This window comes from Paramacrobiotus metropolitanus, unplaced genomic scaffold (assembly GCF_019649055.1).
Source record: "Paramacrobiotus metropolitanus isolate TYO unplaced genomic scaffold, Prichtersi_v1.0 Parri_scaffold0000147, whole genome shotgun sequence".
Classification (NCBI taxonomy): Eukaryota; Metazoa; Tardigrada; class Eutardigrada; order Parachela; family Macrobiotidae; genus Paramacrobiotus; species Paramacrobiotus metropolitanus.
Window position 1 is genome coordinate 64,850 of NW_026570367.1, and position 24,542 is coordinate 89,391.

The 24,542-nt window shown below is 41.4% G+C and overlaps 4 protein-coding genes across 4 annotated transcripts; 2 read left to right on the top strand and 2 right to left on the bottom strand.

Annotated features, from left to right (window-relative positions):
• Window positions 1-46: 46 nt before the first annotated feature.
• LOC129599493 (monocarboxylate transporter 2-like) lies at window positions 47-4,204 on the top strand. The gene is made up of 8 exons (XM_055497746.1): window positions 47-558; window positions 618-772; window positions 834-977; window positions 1,857-2,222; window positions 2,357-2,940; window positions 3,162-3,348; window positions 3,425-3,550; window positions 3,686-4,204. Exons 1-8 carry the CDS (start codon window positions 422-424, stop codon window positions 3,835-3,837), a joined length of 1,851 nt encoding a protein of 616 aa, XP_055353721.1. The 5' UTR covers window positions 47-421; the 3' UTR covers window positions 3,838-4,204.
• Window positions 4,205-4,239: 35 nt separating this feature from the next.
• On the bottom strand, window positions 4,240-8,825 carry LOC129599492 (long-chain fatty acid transport protein 4-like). Its single transcript, XM_055497745.1, has 11 exons — window positions 8,388-8,825; window positions 8,075-8,295; window positions 7,456-7,698; window positions 6,797-7,094; window positions 6,539-6,728; window positions 6,294-6,400; window positions 5,899-6,235; window positions 5,646-5,780; window positions 5,395-5,559; window positions 5,093-5,239; window positions 4,240-4,957 (listed from the first exon to the last, which is right to left on the bottom strand). Exons 2-11 carry the CDS (start codon window positions 8,284-8,286, stop codon window positions 4,797-4,799), a joined length of 1,995 nt encoding a protein of 664 aa, XP_055353720.1. The 5' UTR covers window positions 8,287-8,295; window positions 8,388-8,825; the 3' UTR covers window positions 4,240-4,796.
• Window positions 8,826-11,220: 2,395 nt separating this feature from the next.
• On the top strand, window positions 11,221-19,348 carry LOC129599494 (fermitin family homolog 2-like). The gene is made up of 9 exons (XM_055497747.1): window positions 11,221-11,764; window positions 14,668-14,950; window positions 15,783-16,151; window positions 16,482-16,656; window positions 16,779-16,929; window positions 17,020-17,205; window positions 17,684-17,883; window positions 18,040-18,267; window positions 18,463-19,348. The coding sequence occupies exons 1-9, from the start codon at window positions 11,648-11,650 to the stop codon at window positions 18,899-18,901; spliced, it is 2,148 nt and encodes a 715-aa protein (XP_055353722.1). The 5' UTR covers window positions 11,221-11,647; the 3' UTR covers window positions 18,902-19,348.
• Window positions 19,009-24,252, bottom strand: LOC129599495 (UDP-glucose 6-dehydrogenase-like). The gene is made up of 11 exons (XM_055497748.1): window positions 23,219-24,252; window positions 22,373-22,510; window positions 21,976-22,152; window positions 21,665-21,862; window positions 21,455-21,602; window positions 20,931-21,025; window positions 20,630-20,757; window positions 20,354-20,449; window positions 20,246-20,286; window positions 19,826-19,917; window positions 19,009-19,754 (listed from the first exon to the last, which is right to left on the bottom strand). The coding sequence occupies exons 1-11, from the start codon at window positions 23,396-23,398 to the stop codon at window positions 19,434-19,436; spliced, it is 1,614 nt and encodes a 537-aa protein (XP_055353723.1). The 5' UTR covers window positions 23,399-24,252; the 3' UTR covers window positions 19,009-19,433.
• Between the last annotated feature and the right edge of the window lie 290 nt (window positions 24,253-24,542).

Below are 24,542 nucleotides of genomic sequence, written 5' to 3' on the forward strand. Positions count from 1 at the left end.
AGTATAGTGTACGGATTTTTGTACCCGACGGTGGTAGGACGACGCGAGCCACTGCCACATGTTGCTTGCGCTCTGGTGTACTTATGATAGATAGTTCGAGTTTTATCAGGCGAATCTTTTAAAATCAACATCAAATTTTGTAAATTTTTATTTATTTGGGTGTTCCCAGCTCTCTGAAAATATTGTGCTGCTCTTATCGCGGCTGATAAAAGATAAACCCAGAATGCACGTTGCAGCCTGTGCTCGTCTGCGAGAAACTGTTCTGCCGCTGAACCTTGAGTCTGGCGCTTTCTACCGGTGATTCCGTGATTGGCATGTGGGCAGGTCCATTATCTGTTGGTTAGATCTGCCGATTTAGCCCTGACAGAGGGATGCGTGGTAGATTGCATCGTTTTACACCGCGTTAGTTGTGATCAACATCATGGTGAAAACAACAGCAACCTACGTTGTGGATGCTCACGACGGTGAGGAAAAAGTGGCCTTGAAGCCTCCGAGCTCCGAGAAGACCCCCGCCAGAGCCGCGCCGATCGTCGTCGCACCAGATGGAGGCTATGGATGGTAATGACAATCGGCGCTGTCAGCGCTTCTCGGGTGTTTATCAGGCTATGTTTACCTAGGGTTATCCTCGTCGCCTCCTTCGCCATCAATGTTATTGTCGATGGGATTGTCTTCTCCTTCGGGATGCTGCTCAATCCGCTGATTGAGCAGTTCAGTCAGGAAGCCGTCGTTCCCTGGGCTGGTTCGTTGCAGTCGGGCTGCTATTTGCTAGCAGGTTGGCTGCGTTGTTTGTTGAGGGTGGTGCGGGCAGATGCATAATGAAATTCCTGTTGTAGGACCGGTGGTTAGTGGACTGTGTAACAAGTATGGAGCCCGACTTGTTAGCGTTGTCGGTTCGTTCATTGTGGCCGCCGCCATGGCCACCAGCGCTTTTGCCTCGGAACTGTGGCAGTTTATCGTCCTGTACGGGCTGGTAAGCGGTAAGTTCCTCGAGATCTGGGAATGTATTTTAATTATCCACTTCGTTGCTGTTTGCGCCGAATGACGATTTCTGTTGTAGTATTTTAGTATTTATTTCAAGCTTTTTAAAAGTTTTGTTTGCCTCGTGGCTTACTGGTAAAATTTTCGTTGCTGTAGTGCCAGTTTATGATTTTTTTAAAAAAGTTTTTGTTTTTAACGTGGTTTTTGAAACTTTCAATTGATGCCGTAAACTTTAGGAACGATTATTTCCGCAATAATCGTTTGCCTGCATTTTAGTAATTTTGTAACATTTGGATGTATTTAATTGGAAAATTACTGCTCTTGTAAATTTGTTTGTGAAAGCGCTGCGGTACTGGCTTGATTGTTGTGGTTTTTGACACAATAATGATGTGGTAGACTGGCAAATGTTGCTGTTTAATTTGCAGTTTGTGCACGCATGATTAATGGTGTATGCGTTGACGTGCTTGGGGGAAGCATGTCAGAGTTTATTAATTCTGTTTGCACGGCTTCCTGGTATGCAGGGTGTCAGTGACGTACGAATGTATTTTATTAACATTTTTTCAGAGATGGTTTGTACAATTCGAAGTTCTGATGGTTTTTAGATTTAACAAAATTTCGCGAAATTTCGCATACGTAATAATTCAGATTGTTTAGCAATGCATTACATTGTCCTGTGCAGCTAAATAAGTATCCATTATGAAGCTTCAGAAGTAATGTCGTCGTACTAAGTTTTGTTTTACGAAAATGACCGTTTGAAAGCAGAATTATGGTAGCTGCATGCACTCAAATTTAGATACGGCACCGGACACGATAAGTCGCTGTTAAGCGATTCCTTCCGCATTATTATTGGTAATGATTATAAGTGTTTGTCTGACTAGGGATTGGATTTGGATTCGTATATCTGCCGGCCATCGTTATCGTAGGCGTATATTTCGACAAACGACGAGCTTTTGCCACAGGTTTGGCGGTGGCCGGATCGGGTATCGGTGGGTTTATGTTCCCGCCGATTATTGAACCTTTACTGGAGTATTATGGCTGGCGAGGCACGGTCTTGATTATGGCTGGCATTGCTCTTAATTGTGCAATTTTTGCTGCTCTTTTCCGACCACTGCTCCCCACTCACCGGCCTGAAGAAGCAGACACGGAGATGCATCGTTCAGAAAGCTTTCTCAAACGTATCGAAGCCGCACGAAATGCACGAATTAATATGCTAAATTCCAACATGGATGTTAGCGATCAAGAAGGTATTAATTAATTCCCGAAATGATGATTAATTGGCTGTCATACTTCTCTGGTATTGCCCGTTGTCAGCCACAACCGGACGGCGGTGGGCCCGAGCGCGCTTGTTTTTACTGTACTTAGAACGTTACGCTTGTAGGTGCAGTTACACCACGTCAGGGCATTCATTTGGAAAACATCACAGAAAGCGAAATGGAACCCGAAAGTGGGCAGTATTCAGTCAAAACTGTGGAGATAACCTATCAGCCGCGCTCTGCCGGAAATATTAATGAATCAGATGCGATACGGATGAGTAGCACCGGTGTACTGCATCGAGCTGGGTCTCGTGAGCGTAGTCTGGAACGGCGTTTCTCTTCATCGAGTCGGAAAAGCATTCCCTCGGAGTCACCGGCACCCTTCACCAAGCCCGATGTACTATATTCAGGATCGGTGCATAATCTGCCAGAGGTTCGGCAATTCGGCGGTAGCATTCATGACTTCCGCGCCAGCCTGAATGCCATCGATGCCGAGAAAAACGCCAAGCGAAACAAATCCTTGGCCGGATCGGCTCGACGCATTATCGGCCAGATGTTAGATGTGTCGCTGTTGCGTAGTCCCACTTTTTTACTAACGTGCGTGACTTCTTTTATGACACTGGCTGGATTCTTTGTTCCTTTCGTCTTTATTAAAGCATTTGTCTCCGAAAGAGGTATAACCGACAGTGAAGCGACTTGGGTTTTAATGGTAAGTAAGGTCTGCAGTATTCCTGTTTTTACTTACTAGTCGCCACAGCGAATCAGCGATACTACAGCTTTTACGTCAAAGATTTTAGCGATAATCTGGTAGTATGTAAAGCATCTCTGTGTCATAATTATTTCCGCAACGTTTTTTAAGAATTTTCACATCTGTTTTTCACCTATCACCAGCGATCAGTACACTCGTTCTTATATCTTGTGTTTCTACAGTCCATAAGTGTGACCAATACGATTGGCCGTATTGTGGTTGGATTTATCTCCGATATGCCCAAAGTGGATCCCATCGTCGTGGCCTGTTCCGCTCTGATTGTTGGAGGCATTTGTACAGTATTTTTCCCTTTGATGAGCACTATGGCCTTGTTCGTTACGTACGCTTTGATCTTTGGGCTTTCTATATGTAAGTCCGAGCTCGTTGAAATCGTACTTCGAAGTTTTGTTTGAAATAATCTGATTTATTCTATCTTAAATTTTAGCGGCCTTTGCGGCGCTGCGTTCGATTATTTTGGTGGATTTATTTGGAATTGCAATGCTCAATAACTCGTTTGGTCTGCAAATGTTGTTCCAAGGCATCGCAGCCTTGGTTGGTTCTCCCATTGCGGGTAATGATTAACTCAATATCATATGATTTTCAATATCATACAGCACAGTTTTTTGTGATTCGGAAACTGCAGCGTTTGAAGGAAATTGTCGTTTTCTGCGTTCTCTGGCCTTTAATTGTCTGCTTTACTTTGCAGGGGCTTTGGCAAAAGCGACTGGTTCGAAGGATAGCACGTTTTATTTTGCCGGAGTTCTGATCGGCGTATCCGGTGCACTGTTATTCCCGGCTAAGCTGGTTCTCCGATGGGAAAGACGGCGATTCCCGGGATCAGCGGCGTCCAAGAGATAAGACAGTGGGAGATGTTGAGTACTGTAATCTCAGAGATCACTGAACCATTTGGTTTTCTCATCGGAGCGGTGTTCGACAGTAAAATCAGTTCGACTGCAGTTATGTCGAAACAGGAAATCAAAACATTGTTGCGGCTCATGGGATACAGAAGTTCCTTATGTAATTATATTGTCTTTGTGTTGCTGCGTACTCCTTCGGCCAAGATGACTTGCTCAGTAGGTCTTTTAAAATCTGAGAGACCATATTTTTGTCGATTTTGTAAATGAATAAAATAACTGGGTTAAATGGGTACACTAAGCCAGTCTGTTTTTGTCATTTCATTGTGTTAATGTGTCTGAAACGGTTTGATTAAATTTATTAAATTTGAGCTCCATTTGTGACTTGCTTTTGTATCTCATTTTACTGATCCGATTGCGGCATTTTGGTTCTATCGATATTATAAGAACGAGTGCTCAAAAGATACAAAAATATTACTTGCACTGACCAGAGTGGTTCTTCGACACACAAAAAGAAAATTCAATTCCAACCATTAAAATGCACAAGAAACCTGGTCCGAGGGGACAACATTAAAACAAGTTAATTAAGCAGTAACAGAGTGAAACAGTAACGTTTATGATACAGAATAAAACAGTTCACCCTGTAAAATTAGTAAAACCAAATAAAAAACAACATAAATGAACTAAGCATTTGCTAGAAGCCCAAAAATCGCTGCCCTTCACTTAAAAAATTTGTCGCTTAAGTTAGTTGCCATTGTAATCAATAATACAGGGTAGACAGATACAATAATAAAATAAAATTTCTTGGCACCGTTCGATGTTAGCGAAAATATTACAAAAGCAAAAACATAAGTGGCGTTCGACGTCCTCACAGCGGTTGCCCAGTGGATCATAAAGCGGAAATGATGAAAGAGATCAAAGTGAAGTCCACAGGTGGAAAATTTCATGTCATCTTGCGTGCGTTTAATAACGCACTTTGCCGTTGACAATCTGTCGATAGTTGTCAGGTAACATTAATTTATATTCATCCACACTGGGATCAAGGTAATACAGGACATCACGGCCCAAACACTGTGGATCAAATCCTTCTTCCTTCAGGCGACTTTTAATCAGTTTAAAGGTACCTATAAAGGGAATTAATGAAACACAAGTTCCGATCCTAATTTTACCGGCAATCTGGACAATTTCCAATTATGAGTCTGTACAGTCCAGGTTGTCCCGCCGGACATAGAAATGATAGAATCACTGCACTATGGTACCTGTTTCTTCAACTTGAGAAACGAATCTAACAAACAACGGCCGAGCATAAGAGGGTAGGGAATGTTTCATTTCATCGCTCAGCTTGCGTAAATCATGCTTCCGCTCATCCCCAGTTATGCATACCATACCCGCCTTTCCTTCGTAGCCTACAAGATAATGTTAAGCTAATCGAATATCCTGCAACAGCATATTTTTAAAAGCAAATCATTAATACGTTCATTCACCAGTTCTTCACCGTTCTACGGTAATAATAACGAATACTGTAACCTTATTTCCGGATTTTAAATCTCGCAGCGGTTACCTGGGACCGAAACCCCAAAAACTACCACAGCTTCCAATCCCACAATCTTTCCAATAGCTGCTTCCACTTCATTGGTTGATACGTTCTCGCCCTTCCAACGGAATGTATCACCTGTCCGGTCTCTAAAGTATAAGTATCCGTAATCGTCCATGACCAAAATATCACCTACAACAGGCATGGACATCGCGTTTAGCTAAATTTTAAAAGCATTTAAGAAACCATGGCACAAAACGCTTTGCATTTGCACTAACCCGTTAAAAAGGCCAAATCGCCTTTGCGAAAGACATCGTGAGCAATTTTCTTCATTGTGGCCTCTTGGTTACAGTAACCGTCAAATTTGTGGATACCGGAAGTCTTAATCTTCCCCACCAATTCTCCAGCTTCCCCTAGAATCGACAGCTAAACTGAGAGACGCTCAAATGTTTCTACGTCTAATAAACCGGAAAGGAAGCAGCACACAGAAATCTTAGTATTAAACAAATTTCGCAAACTATGCACGCTTACCTGGTTTACAAGGAATGCACATCCCTTTGCTATCCCGCAACGGCTCGCCGGTCTCAGGATGCGCCCGAATCAATTTAACGGGATAGATCCATGGCACGATTCGAGAAACAAATCCCACCGCACCGATTGTGTTGTCAATATTAATCAGGCTAGCGTTACCTTCCGTAGCCCCATAGAATTCAGCCATTTGCTTCACACCGAAACGTTTCTGAAAGTCCGCCCAGATCTGGTTACGTAAGCCATTTCCGAACATTAACCGTACACGATGCATTCGATCAGTGGGAGATTCCTTTTGCGAGAGAATGTAGCGACAAATTTCACCGATGTATTGAGCAATCTAAAAAGTTTGGTCTAGCATGATTCGGTCCTTTTCGGTAGCTCATGCACGATCATACCGTGCAGTTGTACTGTATGCAATCTTTCCAAAACTGGGAAGCGGAAAATTTCTTGCGTATCACAACCGTAATTCCTCCGACAATTGATTGCCCCATCCCCAAAACCCCTAAAAATAAACAGATTATAGATTTATAATAAAATATTCTGGAATGCATGTTTGATGTCACAGGCCCAACTTGAGGCTCCAAAAGGCCGGCTTTTCAAGATGAAACTGTTCTCTGAAAACAATCGTTAGTTTTCTTACCGCCAGCTGTATGGTACAAAGGCAATGCGCAATACATCACATCATCATCCTTAATATTGATCATCGTTTTCATTCCACATGACATATAGAAAAATCGTGCATGGCTAATAATCGCTGCTTTTGGAAGACCGGTGGTGCCGCTCGTGTAAATATAGAATAAGGTATTGGTAGAGCGTTTTACGCGTCCGTTCTGCAGAGAAAAATAATAAATTAGAATGCAAAGTAGCTGCGATACTGAATGGAATTGGGATGTCGTACAAATTCCGGACGGGATTTGGACATCTGCAGTAAAAGACGGTCGATGGACAGCACGTGCGGTGGATAAGGTGTTCCGGAAGGAATGGAACCCCGCTCACCGACCACGTAGATCGGCACGCCCATTATAGATGCACGCACTTCCTCAACGGCATCCCGCAGTTCTTCGCCCACAATAAGCGCTTTCATCTGCACCGCCTGCAGACTATGCAGCAAGGATTCTCCTCGCAACTGAAAATTGACCAATGCAGCGGCGCAATCAATCTTGGACACTCCCAACCAGATTCCCACATATTCTGGCCTACAAAAGTATAATGGAATACAGTCCATCAGATTACAACATTTTCCTGTATTATAGCTATGTATACTAATAGCCAGTAATAGGAATAATCACTACTTTTTACGGCCTAAAAGGGATTGAACTTACTGATAAAATCGTAGTCTTTTAATCTTGATAGCACTTGCCCGTAAGCAAATACTGACTCATTTATATATATGTATAAATCTGGCATCGTATGCAAAACGCTCCCGAATAGGTAGGTACACAGTGAACTTCGATCTTGATATGACTATAAAAATTTTAAGGCAGCTATTCTCGCATTACTTTTGTGCGCTTCCGGTTGTACACGCATCGTCACACTGAGTCACTCGAGGGAGTTTACCTGGACGTCATCAACAAAGCCACTGAGTCGCCAGCTGATAAGCTGGTGTGACTGGCAAAGAAGTGCGCCACCTGATTAGAATACTCCTCCATGTCGCGGAACGTCCACGTTTGCTCTTCGTAGCGGAATGCCGCCTTATCGGGTGTACTCCGTACATTACGCAAGAATACATCGGCGATGGTGGCATTCTGGCGTGCAAAACGCCACGTAATGATTTTCAAGCGGATCAGTCGACTCGCAGCTCTGTAAAAACGAATGGGTTTTACCACAAAAATGGAAAAACACCGAAATCGTTGTGAGAACAAAATAGCAATTACAGTCAACTACACGATTACAATGTTTGCAGGTTGTGACATTATACTATACATTACTGTCATAACTATTCGTACTCCCACACTGCCGTCACTGCGCCACACAGCGCACAATACATAAAAGAAAAACAGTGATACAGGTATAGCAGCAGGATGATCAAGCACTGCGTCTAGTAACCGGAATGGAACCGGAAGTCGCTTCAAATAGCATAAGCGAAAAATCCTACCATACATACAATCATACGGTACGGAATCAGGCTACCCTGACTGATACGACCGTATCTTCCAGGAAGATATGTGGAACTTACACGATATCTCGGGGAAGAGTTTTCCATACAACCTTCCATGTTAGGCCGAGCGTATGGAAAATGAGATTGACGATAACGGAAACGAAGAGCGCATAAATAAGGCGAATTTCCAAAAGTATCGCTCCAGCAATAAGAAGCAGTGTTACCAGCGTTTTCTGCAATACTGCTGAAAACTTCACATTCCGGAAGAACGCAGATAAATTAGGGTCCATTTGTCAGATCTGTCAACAGGTTCGCATACGTAGAACAACTCACCAGAAAAAGAGTCAAATTTTCATAGAATCAGCAGAGGATTCGCACACTTCTTCCTTACCGATGTTGTTTTCAGACAGTTTTCATCTACATGACGTCTACAGTTGAGATGATATCCAACTTGCTGCTTTCTCCGCAAAGTATAATTTCAGTCACTGCAAACCACAACTACGGGAATAATCCGCAAAAGTCGGAAAGGATGAATGAAAGTCGGTGAGGGCTGCTACTGAGCTACTCATTCATTCATTTGCATCCAGTTCGGCGAAGATCCAGGAAATGTTCAGAGGCCAGACAATCATCCACGGTACAACGTTCACATTACTGAACGAAAGGTTTATTGTCGTACAACCAGTAGAATTAAACGCTTACTACAAGTTTTGAATTTGGACCTTGTTACGGTACAATAAAAATCGCCGTTGAGGCGAAATTCCGAGAAGCTCAAACTCAAAGAATGCGCAAAGTGCTGATACCTTACGGCAGATAGGCTGTATAGCGCAAACGCATACGCAGTTCAAAGCAGTCAAACTGGTATAGCACATGTGCTTTGCTTTGTGGGGTACTGCCGCATAGGCGCATATGCACAGTGTCGCACACCTGCGGCTTTTCTTCTGGCTCTTCTGTTATTAATTTTATTATTCGCAAAGTCTACAATTCAAAAAATGAAAATCTGACCATGGCGTGATTTTTTGGTTTGCCCCTGCAATGACAATCCCCTTATAATAAGTTGATTTTGTAAAACCTGCTCTTGATATATGCAGTGAACAGCACTATAAACATTTTATCAGGTGCCGGCAAGCCGGAGCCGCAAGATCGGTCTTGTGGTTAGATGGCCAGTCGGAAGAACGGGAAAGAGCAAACCAACCAAAGTCGAAGCAATGTTGCAACTTGCAAGTACTTTATAATGTGCTTTTTTTAATTCGTTATTTATTTGTAAGTGTTCCGAATTTAACAGCCAAAAAAGCCTGAGGGACCCGTAAGCCATCCACACAAACGCGTATCTATCAAATAATCGAAAATAATGTGATATGCGATATCTCCAACGTTGTGTAAGGCGCTTTCAAAACGCTAACACAGAAATAAAATACAAAAACATAACTTTCGAGATCTTATGTGCACTTGGTTGAATGCCATATAAAAAAACTGAAGTGAGTGCCATATAAGAAAAACTGAAATATAAGAAAAATTGAAGAAAAACTAAAAAAGATTCTCTTCATTAATGATTAAAATCTCCAGCATATCAGTGTATTTGTAATATCATTGATGTTAAATAACAACTAACAAGTTATAAGCTGGTATTTGTGAAATTGTACAATTGTTTTCCTTACTCCTATTGTCATACATGAGAGAGCATTTAGAATCGGATTCTGTACTCGTAGTCGTTCAGCAAAATTCCATTAAAAGATGCTGGTAAATCACTACATAGTTTCACTACTTGCCTAAATGACTAACGAGGGAGATACCCGAACACGTCCGCGTCAGATCAGCATACACTTGGTACCATTAGAATCCTTAGAATTTCAGCTATTTTCTTTGATAATCAAAATACCCCCAGATAAAGAACTCGAGTTCAGGGATCCCTGAGAAGCCAACACAGATAAGATGGCTGATTTCCATCGAAACGTCAGCAGACGCCATACAGAGCTATACGGCGCCTTGGTACGGATGCGAGATTGCGCAACCGTCTTTCAGCGACAAGTTCAATAGCGCTTTATCGATAGCTATCGCAGTTTTTTGACTCTGTAAGCGCATCAGCATCGACTGGCTCCGTACAGATCAATGCAACCGCGGATGCTGGTGCGCGCGACAGGGCAAAATAGGTGAGACAACTGTCAAAGATACCAGTACAGAAACTACAGATTGCAGCCAGACTATTCGTAGCGCATGGCGTAGCTAGGCTGGACATTGCGTATGGCGCCTGCTGACGTTTCGATGGAAGTCAGCCATCATATCTATGCTGGCTTCTCAGAGATCACTAAACTCGAGTTCTTTATCTGGGGGTGTTTTGATTCTCGAAGAAAATAGCTGAAATTCTAAGGATTCTGATGGTACCAAGTGTATGCTGATCTGACGCGGACGTGTTCGGGTATCTCCCTCGTAAATCCACTACATAAGTGAGCACCGGCGTTTCGCTTCCACCAGAAATGTGCGCTGCTTGTAGCACTTTGATGGCTAATTAATCAGCTGATCACTTAATTTATTGACCAATTAATTGTGTTAAACCAAAAGTATGTAATTCGAAACACTGCAAATTAAAATTGCTTTACTACATACGGTGATTTTGCGTGCATCACCAGCAATTCAGCAAAATTTCGGCATTTACCGTAGATGTTTTCTGCATACACACTACAAGCAAAGTACGACAAAATCGTACAGACATAGATACTTCAGTATTACAAATATATCTATAGATGCAACTTTGCAGATGCGGCATATTTATATTTTGCAGGGGTTCCCAGGAATGCCGCATAGTCGCTAAGATTTCCTACAGGCTACAGAGTACAGGTAAAGGGTATTAATTTACTGGTTAGTTTCATAAAAAACCTCAATTCTGTAAATCGAGTCACCCGGATTATATTTTTTCCCACATGTACCGCTAAAATTAATGCGGCTAGCGCAGCTTATGTATAGCTGGCTAACGTACATACTACATATGCATCACGGATTGTGCAAAGAGAAACGATTCAACTCAACTTGCCTCTTCCTTTTATGGAGGCTCAAGCCACTGCTTATGATTTAGCACCACACAGTAGGAACTGAAACATACTGGTTTCTTGAGAACGCCCATCAGCTGCGTATGCGTACTTTGGCTACATTTACCGTACATCAACTTACTGGCTACTGCACTGTTATTAAACCGCATCAGTGCAAGAATCGCAATCGGTCTGTACAACATGCAGATATGCAGTGAACCGTTTACTGTGGTGCACATACATAAATAAGAATCATTGGATTTGTAATGTACCGAATATTTACGCATGGAGTATATCGTACGATTTCGCCAAGTCTTAAAGTTTCTTTGACTCATATCGGTTACGCATAGAGTTTTTCTTATCTAGTGGCACTAATGCTATGGTAGAAAGGGATGCGCCTGGTGAATGATAATTCCATAAAGCACCGCACACATACAATTCCTGGCATACTACAGCAGGCCGTGGCCAAGTGCCTTGTGCATTGTGATGTATACAACGGAACTCCTTTGATTTGTCCAAGGTCGCCCAGTATGACTACATGAAGGAAGTTTTAAGTGATTGTCCGCCGTGGTTAGTTCGTTTGAGGATTAACAGACCAAAGTAAAATAAACCGGAAGACCAGTCGATCATCATGGAGAACAATATATATCAAGTTACTATCCCGGATGCCAGACTGATGGCAAAAGGGGCATGGGATCTCTCGGTGTACATTACGGATTTGGAAATACATAAAGTTATCACTGTCACGGTAAGCATCTGCTGCAAAATCCATTTCCTGTTGTGCCTCTGCGCTAATGCACTGGATATTTTAGCTAAGTACTGGTACTATGTACGAAGTTCTGTGTTTAGTATTCTGATGTTAAAACGGCGCGGTTGTTTAACTAGATTACTAGAAGTTATTATTTAGTACTGCCATGAGTATTTTTATAACGTTTTATAATGGATCCGGAGACGTTTTAGGAGGATATCATCCCGCCGCTCATATTAAAAAATAAAAATAACAGTTTAATATTTGCTATAAATATAGCAGGCTTGATTTTAATAGTTACAGTTACGTAAATAAACTAGCAAATTTATTTGTCATAATCAAATATTGTTGTCTGTTACGGACTTACTAGTATCCTAATTGCGGGTACAATTGCTTCATCAAAGCCAAACCTTACCTGTGTATCTGATAATTGTTATTTGAATTTGTCTCCTGAAAGTGGCATGTGGCCTTCTGTAAATGGAATTCGCAATTTCTAACAGACGTTACATTTGCGAAAAACGTGATTTTATCATAATTATCGTACCAATAATTGAGACTAATTGCTGAGATTAGGATCGATGCAAGGTGACTCATATAAAATTTAGTGTCTTACTGGAGACGTCATTTTCTGTTGTTCATGAATTTACGCTTCTGTATCAGGGTTGACTGCATTTGTACGTCAGCTGGAAAAATATTGTAGTGCAGCAATAAAACAGGGGAACAAAACCTCCAAATTTTGCAAAGGGCTGTGCACTTTGACGTCAGCGTGTAATGTAAAGAAATGCGGCAGCATGATGTGATAGATCACACCGATATACGTAAAGTATGCGGCTTTGAGGCGTGATAATTATGGGATTATCCGATGGAAGTGAGCGTATTTTTCACATTTCATAGTTATACACTGTGAACTATTTTCTTGAGCTTCTTTGGCGCGCGTATGCGGAGTATGAAACTGAAATTGGAGATGATCGTTGTATCTCATTACCTAACTGAAAAGAAGCGACACATGAATATTGATTTTCGTTCATAATCAGAAAGTTTTTGCTTCGCCTTTTTGGCCCCGTATGAGTATTTGACTTCACCCATCCATGTAAACACAACTTTTATCATAGAGTAGAGTTTTTGAGCAAATCGGCGATCGCAGCAACTGACGCTTTACCAGATTGATAATTAATGATAAATTATCAAAAAATGGTACGAAGAATATGTTATCACAATAAACTGTCAAAATAACTTTCGATAAGCTTGTTTTATAAAGCATTTACTCGCTCGAGTGCTATCCCTTCATACTCCTAGACTTTTTATTGCTTGATCCAGGGTAATAACTGATAAGTAAAATTTTATTGTTTGTGGTCAGCATTGATTTGGGTTGTGAACAGAGGCCATATTTTCTATAAAGCACTGCTTGAATATTTTCTGGCGATGGAACTGGAAGAGTGGAAGTGTACCATACATAGGGTAAACATACTTAAATCTCCAGATGCCGATTGTCCAAGCTTTTGTTCTATAATGAGGTTTAGAAATTTGATATATATTATCCGACATCAGTAATATTAACATTGATTGATCTTTGTCTGAGAAGTGAGAAAATAGTAGCACCTGACTTTGCTGGACAGAGATTGCCTTGAAGAGTTTTATTAGTATAATGAAATCTGAATAGAAGGTTGATTTTGCAGCTGCTTAATTGTTAGCGTAAAACATGCAACCAAATAATTATGCATACCGCACAATATATTTAGAACATTGGCGTGATCCTTTTCTTGATTGGCGCCCCTGGTAAATACAATAATAATTCTTATGTTGAATGTTTTGATTTTTGGGTAGATTTTTCTCTGTTTTTCGTTAGTAAGATACTGAGGAAAGTTCTATATACTATGCCAGTTGTGAGGTGTGGACTAGCAGTAAGGTGAAGCAAGTCGAAAGTTGTCACTACGTCCCAGTAATTTTAAATTAGTCATTTACAGTAAAGTTTCGATGAGCAGGCCTTAAATACTTTCGAATGATAAGCTGGATGTTGGCGCTGTGGAACTGCAGATGTGGAAAATATTCAAAATAATTATCTGAAACATTAGTTAACTGGTATGTTCAAGAAATCAAAATATGGTACAATAAAATATAAATACAAAAGGTGTATTACTTTCGAAAAAGCTGCGGATTTGTGGTCGTATATGGCGCCTAATGGCACGCAGTTCGTGCACACACTTAAAATTTGCTTGCAGATAACAGTTTATTTCGGTAAGTTTGATCAGATGCTTACTACTTTCTCCGTCTACACAAACACGAGTCCATGTGGAATTTTACGCTGTGTGGAAATGTTAGGCAAAATTCGACTGAGGAAGATGACAGTTGAACACGATTGATGAGAAATGCACACTATTCTAAAATTAGATATGCCATTTTACGACCGGTGCCGAAATAAGTTACTCGAAGTTCAGTGTTCTGTCTTCAGTTATATTGCATATTATTATTGTGGGTGTATGCGAATATTAGTTGTTCTTTAGTTGAACTCATTTTTATTGTGCATTACTACAAATATTGTGTACTATTTAAAAAATTAAGAAAGTAAGCTGATGTCGAGGCGAATAATTACTTACCATTAGAATAAGATCAAGCCGGCAAATTTAAGCATGCATTTTTGAATAAAAGAACATGTAAACTGATTTCCGAAAAATTACTAACTGTTTCCATGCCTCTGTCCAAATGCTGCTCGAGCTTTTTATTCGCAGCTGTGGATATCCGTGGTGCATTAACCTCAAGGAATCGCGACTGCGATTATTTATTTTGATTGCAGGGCGTGCAGCGTTTGCTATATATAGACAATAATATAGTTGGTTGTATTGCAAAAATAAAATTACAACATTTTCTGATGGTAACTGTAATAAGCGCATTTGAATTCTTTTCAGGGAGACATGAACATTGGCGGGGTGATGCTGCGGCTGGTGTCCGATCTGGGAATGCAGCGGGACTGGAGTGATCATGAGCTGTGGTGGCCGGATGAGAACAAATGGCTGAATCGCAGCCGTTCCACCCTGGACCAGTACGGGGTCACGGCAGCGGCACATATCCTATTCACCCCCAAACACAAGATTATCCGTGTACAGTTACCGGATTTGCAGTATATTACCGTCAGTGTTGACATGTCCAGCAGCGTCTTCAAGGCAGTTTGTGATTTATGTAAATCACTGGGTGAGTTATTAGAGAATAGATCCTGTTCGATGATATGATGCCAATAAAATAGTGTATCTGTATGGTTTCGTCATGTATCGATGAGGGAGATATGAAGACAATCAGCGACAGTGGCATATGGTCCATTTGCCAGATTTAATAGCCGCGGCGCTGACCAACTGTTGGGATCTCCGGCGTTCCGCTGAAAACTGCTGCAAGTCGGATGAGGGCTGTAAATTCGTAACTTTTACTGTTAACTGTTTGTGTGTGGCAGCTATGTGACGATCCGCACTCATAAAGTGGATATATATTGGTTAATAAGCGCTCTTTTCCGTGCCACACTAGATGACATACATAGAGTGACGGATATTGTGTGGGGTGTTGGTCAGTGGGAACACGACTGCGGCCGACATGAATAAGGGCTATTTAAGAATAAACCCCGGTATCAGCGCTCGTTTAGCACGCATCACTGCGGATTGTGCCTTTTTCCACAACTTGTAAACATTGGAAGGATATTGTAAATGTCAAAGTGGGTAAAATCTACGCTGCAGGAAATGACCTTAATTGGTGCAGCTAGTTTAAAAGCGCCCTACATGTTTTAATGCCGTGGCGGTATTTATTTCCATTTGGGGGCTTTTACGTTTATGCTAACACAGACCGATCTTCCCACGTTGATCACTGTCCTTGGGCTGTAAATGCTTTTAAGCATCAACAAATCCGATTTTTGCAGCACGCGCATTCCTCAAAGCTAATTAATAATTAATACAATGGTAATATCGGCATGCCTTTAAATGGAACTCAGTATAGTAAATCTCGGTAAATATGGAAAATTATAAATTAGAATAATTTACAGGAATCCGGCACGGAGAAGAGCTGTCCTTTGAGAGACCACTGCCCACTCAAGCGCTGAAAAAGAACACCGTCATTTCGCCGGATTTGCCACCACCGCGCAATGGCAACGGCGAAGCGTCGCTTCCGCGCATTCAACAATCGCGCTCCATGAACAGTCTGGACCGCTCGCTGGGCGCTGCCACACCGCCCAACTATCATATTACATATCACACACCATCACCGCAAGGCACACTGGCCAGAAATTCCAGCGCCATGAGCAGTTCGGCTGGCGAGAAATATTCGCCATTCTACGCGCAGAATCCCTACACCACGCCGCTGTACGCGGCACCCCAAAATGGCACGGTCAACATCGTTGACGGAGTCAGTGAAGGTAAAATTTCAAGCAAAATATATTGTTGCAAACCGAATGAGAACATGGGACGGACAAGATCGTAGTTCTTAAAAAACTTGCCAAAGAAACCGACAAAAATTGAGTCATATATAAAATATACAAATTGTGCACGAGTTAATTTATAACTGAAGTATATATTATGCAGTTATCCGATCTTTTCTAAAATGCCGCACTACCTTTTGTATATATATTTTGCTCAGTTGAACGGTTGCGTAAGTTTAATTTAGTATGCGCATTCCTTCGAACATGCCTGGAAAATGTTTTGGCAGTTTGTGTGAATGATTGTGAATGATAATTTTGTTGCCGTAGACATCAGGGAAATCAACCTTGCCAATTCACCGCAGCAACCATCGCGAGAAGCGTCCGACCACATCTTGAAACCCAGAACGCTGCTGGAGCGGGCGCGCCTCAACGCCGCCTGGCTGGATTCATCGCGGTCCCTGTACGAGCAGGGAATTCGCGAGGGAGACACGGTGCTCTTAAGGTGCGTTCATATGCAGTGTGGACTCGCACCAGCGCAGCCCGGCAGTTTTACCAACCCGATTTCCCATCGGGTGGTCAGCACCGAAAGCGGGTTAATGACATTTTGATTGCCTTCTGGTGTAGGTTTAAGTTTTTCACTTTCTACGATTTGAATCCAAAATTTGATGTCAAGAGGATTAATCAGATCTACGAGCAAGCACGTTGGATGATATTAAATGAAGAAGTGGACTGTACCGAGGAGGAAGCCATGTTATTTGCGGCCCTTCAAGTTCAAGTAAGGCGAACGCTGCTTGCGATATATATGACGATAAGGTAGCCAGTGAGCGGCATGATTACGTGGTGTGGGGTTTTTGCGTGATTGCAGATTCAACATCAGTCTCAAGTGCCGCAAACTCCTACTCAGGCCGGCGAAGACGATATCGATGCGGCACTAAATGATCTACAAATAACACTCGAAGGCACGACACCGGAGTTTTATAATGATATTACACAAGTCCCCGAATTAAGAGACTATCTGAGCTTTCTCAGGCCCAAAAAATTTACACTGCGGGTAAGTGCACTTTGGGATGTATGTTTGGATGCTAAAAACAGAATTCGACGATGTAGCAATTCGGCAGTGGAGAAATTAACATTAACAAAGTGGGAAATTTATATGTAACCACGATTGTAAATTGTTTTTAAAATAATATGCACACTGTGTACCGTATAGGCAGTATAGAGGACCGACAGTAGATCAGTATTTATTATCCCACGCCTCCAGCTTGATACGTTTGGCATGTGTGGTCAGTTAAAATTGTGTGCTAAATAGGCGCAATTACTGAACAATAATTCAGCGTATGTTTTGTCAGATAGCAGCTGACGCTACCAAAAATTGATTGATTATAAGTCCGAATGAATTTCCGTAATGAATACGGGCTTATTGCATGCAATAATGCCGTCGTTGAATAAGAAACCGCGGCGAATGTAATCAAAAGAAGCCGCTTATGATGCGCCGGAAAACAATTTGTTCCATTTATGTTTGCTGACAGGGCTTCAAGCCATATTACGTAATCCTGCGCGATACAACCCTCTCGCTGTACAAAGACGAGCACGATTTGGGCAACGAACCATCATTAGAGGTTAATTTGCGCGGCTGCGAAGTAACGCCGGACGTCATGCTGACAAACAACAAATACGGCATCAAACTGCAAGTTCCCATGGCTGATGGGATGCACGAAATGTGGTTTAGGTGAGCGTTGCGTAGCGTACATATGATATTACGCTTGAACATGTTAACACATACAACACTGGCAGTCTGTTTTTGATGGACGAAATGTGGACAGAACCGACGCCAACTGTTAGCATAAGGATTTAAAAGTTAAAAATGTTTTACGACTTGTGACAGATGTGCAAATGATGCTCAATATGCCAAGTGGATGGCAGCCTTTCGATTAGCAGCTAAAGGAAAAACGATGGCCGACGCGTCCTATCAGCATGAAGTGCAAAATCTTCTCAGCCATCTCACACTGCAGCATACGCCCCTACGACAAGACCATTACGGACCAATGGACCCCAATCTCAACACTGACAGCTATGTTCCGCTGAGAATCTCAAAGAAAAACAAGGGCACGAGGTAGGAAATTTGTGAAACGTCTTTTGTCAAAAAATATAAATGAACAACACCACGAAATGCAGTTTTCGCGACTATGAAAGCCGGTTGGTTTGCCTTCCGGCCTGGTCTAAAACCGATTTTCTTTTAATTTGGGCTTTCAGATCACCAGGTATTTTATTAACTAAGATTTTAGAATACGTTTCAAATTGTTATTAGGTTAACCGGGCGGATCATGGATGCTCATAACAACGTCAGAAATTTGACTTTAACTGATGCCAAGCTGCAGTTCATCAAAGCCTTCCAAGGCCTGCCGGACTATGCAGTGCATTACTTCGTTGTGGTATTCGCCAACGCAAAAAAGGAGGAATTAGTGGGTATTACCCCGACCCGCTTGATCCGAGCGGATACCAATGGTCGACCAATAAAAACATGGCCATTCACTCGTATGAAGGATTGGCATGTGAACTGGTACAAGAAGCTGGTTGTTGTTGAATTCGACGATGAAACAGTACAGTTTTGGCCGGTGGGCGCCGACGCGAAAAACGTTCACGAATTTATTGGAGGATACATTTTCCTGGCGACAAGAGCGGAAGACAAGAACCAAAACCTAGATGAAGAACTTTTTCAGAAGTTAACAGGTGGATGGAAGGCCTAAAGTGAGAACAACAGGACAGAAATTTGTTGTAACAAATTTGTATTGCGGTGGACTGTCAGTTCGATAACCTTTTTCATGTTTGGTACCGAAATCCTGCTGCATGGTGGTCACAAGTGCCTTTAATTTTAGAGGTTTTATATTTTATTCTATACGGTGAACTGGTACAGAAAACTTATTCTATTTCAACATAACTACACAGCTCAATATTTTGGCAGAAATGTACACGGCAAACAGCGGTAACCGGAAAAACAAATACTTCGAAGTTTACAAGAATAAAAACAATAAAACTATTTCAAAAACTCAACCAAGACGACGGGACCAAACAAGCGGTCACAACCAAAAAAACTTAACGCGAATTACGGCCAATTAAAATTCGGCACACTATATCACTTAAAAACAAAAGGAAGGCAAGTAAAACAGTAAAACCATAACCAGTACAAGGCATGCCAACAATGCTAAAAAGTAAAACTGGAATAAAACTTACATAAAACAGGAACGTTAAAAGAGTAATCAAATCAGCATTTCGTGTCTGTCAGTGGTACCCGTTGGAAAATCCATTACGAAGGGAGGCTTTCCCAGACAGATTCCCACCGTTACTAAGATATCCCGGATGGCCGTTGGACATTGCACCTCCTGAATTTCCGTTGCTCATTCGCCGTGCCATAGCATTATCATAATATCCCATCAAGTCGCCATTTGTCATGTGGTTTCGAGTTCGGTCATACACGCATTTTCCTATGCAGTACACGTTGAAGCCAATATCAATCAACTTGTCATGATTTAAAATCATCCTTCCATCAAAAATGAATGCTGGTTTCTGCATGGATTGGTAAATTTTTCGAAAGTCCAGTAGCTAAAAAACCCGTAACTTTAGGAAGGCGAAGCAGAAATGTGTCCATACGGGTTCAACAAATGTTACAATACCTGAAATTCATCCCATTCCGTACACACCACGATTGCATCCGCAGCAGCAGCGGCTTCGTAAGCATTTTTGCAGATTTTCACTTGTCGAGAATCTACAAACAAGAGTTTGTTAATGCTTCGAAATAGAGCACATACCTACATCCGATATAATACTGATTTTCTTCCATAACTTATCATTAACAAATTACCAATAGGCCATAACAGAAAAAAAATCACCAAGGTAATAAAAATTTCTCATGGATTGTTGCTACTAAATTTAATGCGAATCCGTAACGAAAATTGCGAACCATTAACGAGCCATGAGGAAACAACACTAAATTTAACAATCTATCAGTATGACTAGTAGGTATCTCGTAGCAGCAGAATGGAAAATTTTTGTTGCTTTCAGTATTAGTTTATTTCAATAAATGTTAGACATACTGTTTTTTTGGACTTCGTTCGCCGGATCCATGTCTAAATCTCTGTAAAGCGCAAAACAGGGTTAGGAACTCGAAACTGAGAGAAAAGGTAACAGAAATCAAACTCCACCTTAAAATTCGATCCGCTGGTACCTTTGGGTCGTAAATGGAAAGTAACGCACCTTCTTCCAAAAGATATTTACTCACTACAATGGCTGACGATTCTCTGAAAGAATATCTAATCTTCACACACTGAGTGACTACTAGAAAAGGTGCTCACGCCCAAATAATTTTATGGGGGATGTTTCGCAATTTACAATACAGTAGCCGGATCGCTGACAGCGTCGCCAGTTATAAGTTTTGAACAGTAAGTAATGCAAGTTCATGAGCAAGACAATTTTTTTACCTAGTATCACCAGTGTCCTTTTTAAAAGCGAATCCCAGTATGGCAATTCTTTTCTCCACAGTATTGTACAAGCACTTAACTATCTGCCGGCTAAACCGGTGCCTCTGGTATTCGTTGAGGTCAACCACCTACAAGAAAACGTAAATACTGTACTACTATGAAGTACTCGTACAAAGCTGCTATGGCAAACATTATTGCTATGGCAAACAAATATTACACATATACATATACTTGGGGTAACCCTAATCATTTTTAAGTTCAGAAACAAATGGCTTTAAACCAAGGAATGGTTACTGCTTACTTGTTGCCAGTAGTCAGCAGCTTCGGTGAGGTTCTGAGAGCGACACAAATAGACCAAACAATTCAAATCCTTGTGAAAGCACGACCCACCGAACCCTGCCGGAACAAACGATAAGATTAGCAGTTTAGTCAGTCAGATGCTTGGAAGTGAGTGCGTCATGGAAAAATTATTGTTAGTGTTTGATATTAATTTTATGATATCTGTTTTTTTTTGGAAGTTCCCGCTTACCAGCAAATCGCAAATTAAACCGAATCACAATTTCATAAATTTTCTCAACAAGCACTAAGCAATTACCCTTAAATTCACATGTTTTTCTACTATTAGGTGTCCACATACGAGACGCTTTGGCCTTGTTTTTCATTTACCATTGTATTGGCAAAACTGGTGTACTGAAAGCGGACAAGTTATCGCAATGATAACTACATGTGACCGGAAGCGAAAGCCTTGCGATCAGATACCCACCTTTCGGTCGATGATTACAATCGCCATGTGAAAATTTCCCACAATTTAATTATCAAACTCACCCACGCTAGCGTCTAGGAATTTTGGTCCTATTCTACTGTCCATTCCGATGGCCCGGGCTACTTCCTTAACATCCGCACCAGTAGCCTCACACAGTGAAGAAATAGCATTTATGCTGGAGATTCGTTGAGCAAGAAAAGCATTGGCAGCCTATCAAATCTCAATTAAATTTCGGCAAAATGGAACAAAAACAGAGGATGCAGTCTGTTTACCAATTTAGTCAATTCCGATGACCAGACGTTCGTCAAGACAATTTTTTCCCGGTCTACCCACTTTTCATATATCTCCATCAACAATCTTCGGGCATGCCGACCACTTTCGGTTTCATTTCCACCAATCAGTACTCGATCAGGATTTAATAAATTTTCCACCGCTGTGCCTTCCGCAAGGAATTCGGGATTTGAAAGCACCTACAAGATCATTATTATATCTTTGTCTAGGAAAGAATGCATAATATTGCCATAGCAAGAAACCAAAAATTTAAAGAATTCAAAGAAACAGAACAGTGCAAAACGAGACATACTTCAAATTGTACATGCTTTTTTTCTGGAGGTCTATGTTTAGGGTCCAGCCATTCCATGATGGCTTCCGCCGCTCGCACTGGAACTGTGCTCTTTTCAACGATGATAGTGTACCCAGTAGCATGGTTGCGAATGAATTTAGCCGCTTTCTCAACAAACTGTAAATCGGGAGCCTTCCCCTAGATAAAAATGCAGTTTCAAATACACACAGTTCCATAAACAAACATTTAAAGTACAAAGCCGCTACCACACGAGATGCAACCAAACGAGAGTTTTTCTTAAATGTAAATTGGTGAATTCCTATCACCGGTGCTTAAATGTTGCGTAGACCGGCACTAACACAGATATGTACCAATACAACCGACATAACTTATAACTACGCTACATCGGAAACCGTACTTTCGCATCTCCAACTGTTTTTGTGGGAGTGTTAACACAAATAAATATGAGATCGGCACTGGCAACCGCTGATTCCCTTTCGGTTGAAAAGAATAAATTGCGTCCACGGCATTCATCCACCACTGCATCCAAATTGGGCTGAAAAAAAAGCAATAAATGCAGACACAAGAAGCTATATTATTACAAGACAAGAAAGGTAGTAGGACAAGTTACACAGGATACTGCGCCATTGCTTGCAAATTTTGATGCTGTCGATAAAATGCAATGAGTAAAAATCGAAGATCGCGTTCTGTTCAAGTTCCAACCACCTTGTGACCACCAGGCGCGCTGAATATGATTTACAGTAAACCTATTAATTCACAGCTTGAGATCTACGTATATGGTATCTGATCGCCATCATTTTGCAGACCATAGCAAACTGTATTAATGAATTTTAATTTGACTTTACTTTAGTCACAGTTTAGTGGCTCATAATTATACCATGATACCATCGTAACATTAACTATAAACGTAACCGTAAAGCGAAAAACCATCAACATTACACTTTCAATAGGATAGATATATACTAGCTCAGTCTCTAATAAAAGAACTATAACAGATTATATATAGTTCACACTTGACAGCTTATAAGAATAATCATTTGCTTGAAAGATATAACCAAGGTGGATAGGGCTGCCCTATCCACCTTGATACAACTTAACAACTACAAAATATTTACAGTACTTCAATAGTAAAAAAACAAAAGAAAATCATGCAGTGTCACGTCTACTTAAAGGAACCATCACTATAATAAAAGCGATAACCATTCGCAAAACGGCGTCAGTTAGTACTGAGAGAAACGCATACTTCATAAATTGGTAGATCCTTAGAATTCCATGCGTCTATTCTCTTCTGGTCGACATCAGTAACAGTGACAATAATATCCGGGCATTTGCTGGCGATGACAGCGCATGTTGGTCCACCAACGTAGCCAGCACCCATACAACAAATCCTCCTGATTGCTCCCACATAGGATTCTCCGGACATGGTGGAGGTTCCGCACTCGAAAAGGGGAATGAGATCCACGATTTAATAGGGATGAGCGAGTCTGTCGTTACAGACCGCTAGGCGGCCAGCACGCCAATACTGCATTAATGATTAACACTGTGCGCGCAGCACCATTAGAGCAAGACCTTGAGCTTCCATTGTCGCACCCAGTCCTTTCAAACACGAAAACTTTGCTGTGTAGTGATAAGTCTAACTAAAAAGTTTGTTGGAGTTCGGATCACTGCAGTACATGCGGTACGGCACGAGGCAGTACAAATCAGAATGGTCATTCAGTACGAGTTGATACGGAACACTGAACACGTTCGTAAATCCCCGTCAGACCGTACTTGCTACCGCACCGATGCAGTAGAACCGGATATCGAAAGGATTATTGCATAACGCTTACAAAGCATTAAAGCTACGGGGAAAATGGGAAACTTATGAAAAAATCGCGGCAGCAAAGTATGACAAAGGAGCGGCCAAAGAAAATATCAATCGTATTAGTGTAGAAGACAGCAACTGCAAAATTGATAAACTACGTAATTGCAAATCGCCATCCACATGGAAATTCAGCCAGCGCCAGCCACATAATATATACGCCAGCCAACAAGGCGGGTAGGAGATAAACAGCCACTACTTTCTCATCTCATCCATACGAGAATATCCATATCAATCCACTATTTCGGTAAGTTATGAAAACCTCAAAACTGGTTTCTCAACTGTAGGATCAGTTTGGTGCGTTCGCATGAATGAACAAAGTTTAACTATAGAAAGAAAGGCTTTCTGATGCGTACAAACAACGTACCGGAGCTTGTTAGTAAGCTGTTACAAATAATTAAGCAGTATTATAATACTACATTGTATTATTACACTATAAGATGAAATTAAATTAAAAATGTGAGTAGTGCAAGGCAGCAGCAAGATTAACAGATCATTGCCACGGTCCACCGTATGAGTAAGTACTATTGTTTTTGTCTGAACGTCAACGCTCGATGAGCATTTAATAACTTCGGGTAGTAGGGATACGCCCCATATGGCTATCTCGTTTCCTTAAACAACGACGGCACCAAACTGAAAACCAAGAAGATTTTCGCCAACAATGCCGAAATTTTTTTAACTCGGAGAGTTGTCTGACCAACTTTTC